Source organism: Coffea eugenioides, chromosome 2 (assembly GCF_003713205.1).
Source record: "Coffea eugenioides isolate CCC68of chromosome 2, Ceug_1.0, whole genome shotgun sequence".
NCBI lineage: Eukaryota > Viridiplantae > Streptophyta > Magnoliopsida > Gentianales > Rubiaceae > Coffea > Coffea eugenioides.
The window spans coordinates 36,871,252-36,880,289 of NC_040036.1; the positions used below are offsets into that span (position 1 = coordinate 36,871,252).

Below are 9,038 nucleotides of genomic sequence, written 5' to 3' on the forward strand. Positions count from 1 at the left end.
GTTTGTTTAATTTTAGGGAAACATTTCAACCTCTTAAAATAGTTTCTTAGTATAATGTTATTTAGCACGACGCAAACTTGTTCAAATTACGTTTTCAATTTTGTTAGCATTGTTCAGATTATTTTTCAACGCTTTCATCCTAGGCGTGGGTAATAGGTGCAAGCCATTTGAACACAAATAGAAAATTCCCTTCTTAATGATTTCCGCCAAACCAAATGAGCATACGTTTGCATGATGACAACCAAGCTTTTAAATAGGTGTGTACTATCTGCAATGACTGTTAATGAAGCCAGGCAAAAATATTAATAGTTTATATATAAATTTATAATAATTTATAAATATTAAACACAAATTATATATAGTTATATATTTAATTATGAGTTTGAACTAAGCTTAATTTGAATTTGGAACTCGTATTATAGTGTGAGTTGAATTTAAGATTTCTAATTTGAGAGAGAGTCTAAAAATCCGAAAACTCTATTTATTTTGTGAATTGAGTTTGAATTTATTAAAGTCCGCTTATGAAACCCGATCGACACCCTGCCGTCTACGACATCTCTAGTCCCTCTAAAGTGTGCTTTGGAGTAGGTCTGGTTCTTCTTTCGCATTCTACAATTTCTCTAATTGCATTTATGAAATTGTTTGGACCGTTTCGTGGAGGCAGACTTTGCTTACCGGAATATAATGAAAATTCTACAACAACTGAAGAAATGGAAGAATAAAACCACATACATGGCATCTTCTTTGGTTTTCTAATTTATCAATTGACAAGTCATTAAAACAATTTAATGTTATTATTGTCGCATATCAGCCTTTAATGACGATGGGTGTCATTATCCCATTTCTTGCAACCAACATTATTGAAAAGGGTCCATTACACTTGCAACTTCTTATCAGATACTCAAAACGTTTGGAGGCATGAATATCATCCCATTTTCATTTTTTAACCAAAAAAGTGAAGGAAAAAAAAGAAAGAAGAAAAAGCACTTATCCTATTACATCGACTAAGACACCTTCCCACTCTCCTATCAAAAATAGCAAACTCCGCCAAGCATCACAATAAATTCGCGTATTCTTCACTCAAAATTTTCTGGAATTACAAAGTAAGAGTTTCCTTTGACCAGGCTTTTTTTTTTAAACAGATTTAAGCAGGCTGTAGTTTTACGAAGTAAATGAACTTGTTAAACTTTAGCATCTTTTTATTTTTCGCAAAATATATGACTTTGGCTTTCAACAAATTGTTAAGTGTTGACTAACCATATAGATACACCATCTAGTCTCTAATGGATATTTGCTTGTGAAGCTAGAACATAAATATATATCACAAAGTTGGTTGGAAATATTAAGCATATTGTTAGCTGCCTTTTGTGGAGTTGAACCTGCAATCCAAGATCAATTTGTCCAGATATTATCATATCAATAGCAGACTTTTCAGCGCCATGACGCATAAAATAGATACCAAAATTAATAGTTGTTAAATGCCTATAAGTTTTTACATTTTTTGCTGAGAAAGTTATCCATTCAACTGTAAGAATTTCAAAACTAACAAACCAGAATCCAGACAGCTAAATTAGAAAGAAAGGAACAGATTGTTGAAACAGGCTCCGTGAGTCGGAGTTATGCAGATCAGCTCTGAAATTTCTTTTCCTTTCTTCCACGCAGAATACAGACAGAAAATCATTTAAACTTTGAGGATTGTTCAAGTTACCACTGTTTCCATGGAATGCGAAGTTATATATAATTCAAGAGAATTCAAAGATTCTCGAATGAGATTAATTAGAATTTATGAATTTAGTCAAATTTTGGTTAGGAAAATATGAAGATGACAATTGCTGTGATTGTGATTGTGAGAGTTACAAATCGCTCTCAACCATTAATATTTTACCCCTATCATTATTGTATATTTTCATCCCCATCTTTCAGATATTTTCTTTCTAGATACTTTCCCGATTATTTGAAATTCCAAATGATATCAATTAGGTTGGAGGGAGTGTTACATTTGTGTGTCACCTAACTAGTATCATTTTGGTTATTAATAAGAACTAATTTCATTTTGCACCTTGATCTTGTATCCTATTCTTATTTTGTAACTTAAATTTTAATTTGGGTTAATCACATTTAATCCCCTTAAGGTATACCCCATTTCTTAGTTTACCCCCTAATCTTTAATTTTGCTCACTTAACCCCCTATAGGACAAAATTGCCCTTGCATTATTTTAACTTTTCATTGACCTTGTATTCTGGATACTTCTCAAATTTTCAAACATCGTTTACCTCCATCACTCTACTAAATGATAGTGTATTTATCATATCATCTTACAATCTCTATCAATCATTCAAAAACGTGTAAATTTGCACGATCCTCTATTTTAGTTAGTTTTTTTAACATTATTATCGATTGGAATTTGGTGGGATAAACCTGAGATGTTAGAGTGCAAAGTATTCAAACTTAAAATTTAGCAAGCAATGTGAGAATTACTAACAAGTGCAGGGTACAAAGTGAAATTAGTCCGATTAATAATTCCGTTCTTTTAATCTTCCACAAAGTCAACTCTGGAGTCTACAGCTTTCCAATTCCGATACTTATCCGGAAGGATTTTAAGAGTCGTGGAATCTTGTGTAGAGAATTTCCTAGTACAGGCTCTTTTCACTACAGCAGAAATGGGACGAAGGACCACTGAAATTGGGGACACGTACACACAAACGGGTTGGTCCTCCAGCACAGCTGGCAACCAGCATTGTGGGGACATTCATTTTGTAGTATTATCAAGGTACACAGGAATCAGCTGCAAATATCTTATGTTCTAGATGAAATAATCTGACTTTTAACACCTTCGCGGAATTATGTTCAACTATTCTAAGTGATACTAAAAGCTTCTCAGAATGTGATCTCAAGATTGTATAGATTAGTGACCATATGGGAGTAATTCTTTTGTGCCGATAATGCAGTCACATTACGATGTCCATGAAAGTGATGGTTTTCGGAGGGGCTCGTGATAGTGAAAGGAAGAATTAAAGCAAGCTCCATCATTAGCGTAACCATCCAATATTTCCAGGGGCCACCAGGCCTGGAAATCACAATCCCTTATCCGGGTTTAGAGTCAGTCAATACTACTGATCCATATTGATAAACGACAAGCTAAGAAATTACTAAAACCAACATCGGATTTTGGAGGAATTTTCAAGCTAGTATCAGCATTCAGCCATCCGCTAGCCATGTTGGTTCTGATCAAGCTTATACTACTTGTGATTTCTGCTCTAGTTGGCTTTGCATCTTCCCAGGACCTTAGTATCACCTACAATGGATTCCGTTCTGCAAACTTGAGCCTGGATGGCATAGCTGAGGTCATGCCAAATGGCCTCTTGAAGCTAACTAATGCCACCAAGCAACAACAAGGCCATGCCTTCTTTCCTAGTCCTGTCATCTTCAAGAATTCAGCTAACTCCCCCCCTTTCTCCTTTTCCACCACCTTCATCTTTGCTATAGTGTCTGAATATCCTACTTTGAGCGGCCATGGAATTGCCTTTGTGGTTGCACCAACAAGAGGACTTCCAGGAGCTCTTCCTAGTCAGTATCTTGGCCTCTTCAACGAAACCAACACAGGAAATGGCACCAACCATGTTTTTGCAGTGGAACTTGACACGATCCAAAGCAAAGAGTTCAATGATATCAATGATAACCACGTTGGGATAGACATCAACGGACTGAACTCCACACAAGCAAAGCCTGCAGGTTATTATTTCAATGACAATGGTGTTTTTCAGAACTTGAATCTTATTAGTGGAAAAGCAATGCAAGTTTGGGTGGACTATGATGGAACAACTAAGCATATTAGTGTCACATTAGGTCCAATACATGCTAGTAAACCAAGCAAACCTCTTTTATCTTTAACCAATGATCTTTCATCAGTATTACATGAAACCATGTATATTGGATTTTCATCATCTACCGGTTCTGTGCTAACAACCCATTACCTTCTGGGTTGGAGTTTCAAGATGAACGGTGTGGCTCAAGGGCTTGATCTTTCTCAACTTCCTAAGCTCCCACGAGTTGGACCTAAGAAAAAGTCCAAAGTATTAACAATTGGTTTACCTATAATTTTGATTGCTTCCCTGTCGATTGCAATCTCTGGTGTAATCTACCATGTGAGAATAAAGAAGAAGTTTGCAGAAGTGCTTGAGGATTGGGAGCGTGAGTATGGTCCCCACAGATTCAAGTACAAAAATTTGTATATCGCTACAAAAGGTTTCAGGGACAAGGGATTACTAGGAAGAGGGGGTTTTGGTAGGGTATATCGCGGAGTCCTGCCTAGCTCCAAACTTGAGGTTGCTGTCAAGAGGGTATCTCATGAATCCAGGCAAGGAATGAAACAATTTGTGGCAGAAATTGTCAGCATAGGCCAGTTACGCCATCGAAATTTGGTTCCACTTTTAGGTTACTGTAGGCGAAAAGATGAACTGCTATTGGTTTATGAATACATGCCAAATGGAAGCCTGGATAGGTTTCTATACCAGCAGCCTGAGTACACTCTGAACTGGAACCAAAGATTTCGAGTCATAAGAGGTGTAGCATCTGGATTGTTTTATCTACATGAAGGATGGGAACAAATAGTGATCCACAGAGATGTAAAGGCCAGCAACGTCCTGTTAGACAGTGAATTGAATGGAAGATTAGGAGATTTCGGGCTTGCCAGATTGTATGATCATGGAACAGACCCTCAAACAACTCATGTTGTTGGAACACTTGGATACCTCGCGCCAGAGCATACTAGAACTGGCAAGGCTACAACCAGAACAGATGTATACGCCTTTGGGGCCTTTTTGCTTGAGGTAGTTTGTGGCAGAAGACCAATAGAGCCACACTCCCCAACAGAGGATGATATTTTGGTTGATCAGGTATTTTCTTGCTGGAAGAAAGGGCAAATTCTTGAAGCAGCTGATGCAAACATGGGACTTGATTATGTGAAAGAGGAGGTGGAATTGGTTATGAAGCTCGGATTGTTGTGCTCGCAGTCAGAGCCCACAGCAAGGCCAAGCATGCGTCAAGTTGTTCTATACTTGGACAGCGCCTTGGCACTGCCAGATTTACACTCACTTGGGATTTCTGCCACTGGCCTGTCTTTTGCAAGTCAGGAAGGTTTCAGTGATTTTAACTTATCATACCCATCCTCAATGGACAAGCCATTTTCACACGCTTCCTCCTCTGCTGCAGAATCGCTACTGTCTGGAGGTCGGTGATTGAGGACAAAGCTTTCCGTTAATGACTTTTGGGAGAATTATGCAATTGATGTAATTGCTGATCAATAAGACACTGGCTTTCTGTTTAGTTTGGCATTAGGGAGTAAGCGATGTACATAAAGAACAAAAGCTAGCCAATAATGAGAATTTTGTAAGTTTAAATGAGATTGGTAGATAATATTGAGTAGTAATTGATTCATAACAAAACCTGTATAGCACCATCCTGGGCCTTGCTTGAACTATATCTTCTGTAAAATGATAGTACAAGAAAGATATTTTCTGCAAATAAAACCAAATTCTGTATTGAATACTGAAATAATCCCAAATTAACAGAAAGCAGAATAGAGGATTCTGCAGCTGTCATCCAGGCCCCCAAACCAATAATGTAGCAGTTTATAACTTTTGGTTTCTAAAGCTTCTAATGGATCTGTTAGGAAATTGGTTTAATTTGTTTTAGACAAGTTTTTTGTTTTATGTGAAAGTAACTAATTTTCTAATTGATTTTAGTTACTTGGAATAGTTGTCAAGGAATTTTCTATTTGTATGAGTTTAGGAATAGGAGTTATTTCTTATTCTGAACTAATTTAGGAATTAGCACTGGTTTCCTATTATTATTTGAGTTTTGGCCAAATAACATTCTCTATAAATAGGTGGATTAGCATATTACATAAGAGACACACAAGGGCACACAAGAGATGAGCCTTATACATGGGTGGTGAGAGAGAGTTCTTGGAAGATGAGAGATGACATACAAGGGTTGGGGTTGGGTTCAAATTGTATTCTTGTATAAGGTTTTTCTCTCATAATAAAGAACGGATTTCTCTCCGTGGACATAGACTCAATGGTGGAGTCGAACAATATTAAATATTGTGTGTCCCTTATCTTTCATACTTGTGGCTTGTTTGTCATTAAATTGTTATGTACTTGATATCTTAATAGTTGTTTGTTCCATGTTTGGATCCTAACAAGTAGTTTCAGACCTTGGTTACGAAATTGGGTTGCTCACAAGCACTTGAATCCTAACAAATTGATATCAGAGCGGGGTTCATGGTTGGATCCTAGTTACCTATTGAGATCAAGTGGATTGACGGCTATTACCAATTGAACAATTTAATAGGTGGAATTCTTGTTTCAAGAGTTTGGTAAGAAATATTGAAGGTGAAGAATGGAAAGTTGAAATGTATGGAGATATTTGACATTGAATCTAGGCAGGTGATTCAAGAGTCAAGAAAAAGATGGAATTCAATCTTAATTTTGGACGTGAATCGGTGGAGACTTTCTCACACCTCTAACGGTTGAACTTCATCCCAGTGGCTTTTAGATTTTGATTATGTTCTTTGGGTGGTGTGACACATGTCCTAAAGAAACAAAGCGATCTAATTTTCATGCGCCAAAGACTTTGATAGTTATGAGTTTTTCGTTTTAGGTGGAGTCTTGGAAACTACACGTGACGAGACAGTTCTAAGGATGAGAAAAAATATGGTGATTTTACCACTTGATTAGGGTTAGAATTCATAGAAGGGGATCTCAAGTTACAAGTGGTAGTGAAAAAAAATCCTGCAAAGGGAGATGGTGAATTGAAGCATCTTCTTACGAGTCAACTGGAGGTTGGATTCGGGGTAACTATGCATGTTTATTTGCCGATTAAATCAATTTGGTCAGAACTGTATTAATTCGGATATGTAGTTCGATACTATATTATTTGGTAGTTGATTCCGATGTGTAGTTCGGTACTATATTATTTGGTAGTTGAAGATAAATGGTTATTAAAAGAAATTTTCGCCAAGGTGGAAATTTGTTAAAAAATTGGTTTAATTTCTTTTGGGCATATTTCTTATTTTGTATAGAAATAACTAGTTTTCTAATTCATTATAGTTACTTGGAATAGTTGTCAAGGAATTTCCTTTTTGTACGAGTTTAGAAATAGAAGTTATTTCCTATTCCAAACTAGTTTAGGAATTAACACTGATTTCCTTTTTTTTTTTTGGTTTTGGCCAAATGATATTCTCTATAAATAGGTGGGTTGACATACTACACAAGAGACACGCAAGAGCACACAAGAGGCGTGCCTTATACATGGGTGGTAAGAGAAGATTCTTAGGAGATGAGAGATGATATGTAAGAACTGGACTTGAATTTAAGTTGTATTCTTGTATAGGATTTTTCTCTCATAATAAAGAACGGATTTCTCCCCATGGATATAGGCTTAATGGTAGAGTCGAACCACATTAAATATTGTGTGTCGCTTATCTTTCATACTTGTGGTTTGTTTATCATTAAATTATTGTATACTTGATATCTCAATAATTGTTTGTTTCGCGCTTAAATCCTAATAGGGTCTTCCACATACACTGTGAAAGTTGAGGAAAAAGTTAAGAAAATGCTAAACAAAAGACAAAAATAGGGGTTCACTTCCATATTCAAGAAATATATTAGCAGACCCTAGAAGCTCTTAATCCGGTCCTCCTCCGCCTTCTATGGCAAAGATTAGAAACTTGGAATTAGTAATCGCACAAAATGACCCTCGTGAGAGTAATGACCAAACAAGCCACAGTGAAGAAAAAGAGAGACAAAGTCCCTAGAAGACCATTTCCTGGCTGCTTTGGATGATTCAACCCTCCTCAGCGCGTCCACTTCTTTCAAGTTTCAACAGGTCAAACTCAACCCCCTTGTTCTTCAACTCCTCAACGCACGTGGCCAACAATTTGCCTCCTCTTTTCCCTCTGCAGAAGCTTCTCCAGATGGCCCTAGACGTCAGTCTTGTACCTGACAGCCCATATGATCCCGAGAGAGCACAAGAGGGAACACAAAGATGGGATCCAAGACCTATGGCAGAAGGAGGCCCGGCCTGTTGAGGAGGCAACGCTGAAGTGGAGGATGAGGGTTGTGGAATGGAAGAGGAAGAAGAAACAGTAGAGTTGGGAGATTTCTTTGCGGACGGAATCGCTTTGAGTCTCCTTGAGGGCTATTCTGTTGAGGATTATCTCTTCTTCTTGATCCATTGCTTGAGGAGAAGCTTGTGAGTTGGGGTCTCGGCTATCTGGTGGAGCGGGATGAAGGGGCTTCGACTCCATGATCTGTTTTTCTTTAAATTGTTTTCATTATTTCTGGCCGTTTGTATGTGTCGCTCTATAAATCTAAGGGGCAAAACTTGTAAATAAAGATGCTGGGCAATCCAACGCTAGAATTTTAAATTGGACAGCCGACTTTGGAAAGTCATTCCGAAGGGCAATCAATGCTATGATTTTGGGCAGATTTGAGATTTTAGCCCATGTCCTATCGTCCTGTCAGGTGTTGGTTCTTACAATTTGATTTTGCATATTTCGCCTATCATATGTTTAAACTGTAAAAATGTCAGCAAATTACGTATAACCCGTTTGTAGATTTTGACAGGTGTCGATACCTGTGCAATAATAATTACCTACTCAAGAAAAATACAAATTTTGTATATAGCGGTGAGTAGAGTCGAATCCACAGGGACTGGGGATAAGTCGTTTCTTCTAGAGTTCAGTGCATGGGGGATTTTTGGAAAATATAAAATTACTAATTAACTAGCTAATGAAACAACTAAAATAAATAAATAAGAATTAATCAATAACCAATACGACTCTAGCCAAAGGTGCAACTTTTCAGACACGATCCATTCAATTGATCATCGATGCAAAGATAATTCAATTACTCTTTACTAGATTGGTTATAGTTGTCATACAAGCGATAAACAGCTAACCTTTCCTTACTTTTTCGATAGTCAAGGTACAACCGTTAACTATTTCTCTAACCAAGAAATAACCTTAGATACG

The 9,038-nt window shown here is 37.2% G+C and overlaps 1 protein-coding gene and 1 pseudogene across 1 annotated transcript; one reads left to right on the forward strand and one right to left on the reverse strand.

Annotated features, from left to right (window-relative positions):
• Nucleotides 1-3,167: 3,167 nt before the first annotated feature.
• Nucleotides 3,168-5,326, forward strand: LOC113763121 (L-type lectin-domain containing receptor kinase IV.1-like). Its single transcript, XM_027306850.1, has one exon. The coding sequence runs from the start codon at nucleotides 3,217-3,219 to the stop codon at nucleotides 5,236-5,238; it is 2,022 nt and encodes a 673-aa protein (XP_027162651.1). The 5' UTR covers nucleotides 3,168-3,216; the 3' UTR covers nucleotides 5,239-5,326.
• A 2,413-nt stretch (nucleotides 5,327-7,739) lies between these two features.
• On the reverse strand, nucleotides 7,740-8,312 carry LOC113759634 (annotated as a pseudogene).
• Nucleotides 8,313-9,038: the final 726 nt, after the last annotated feature.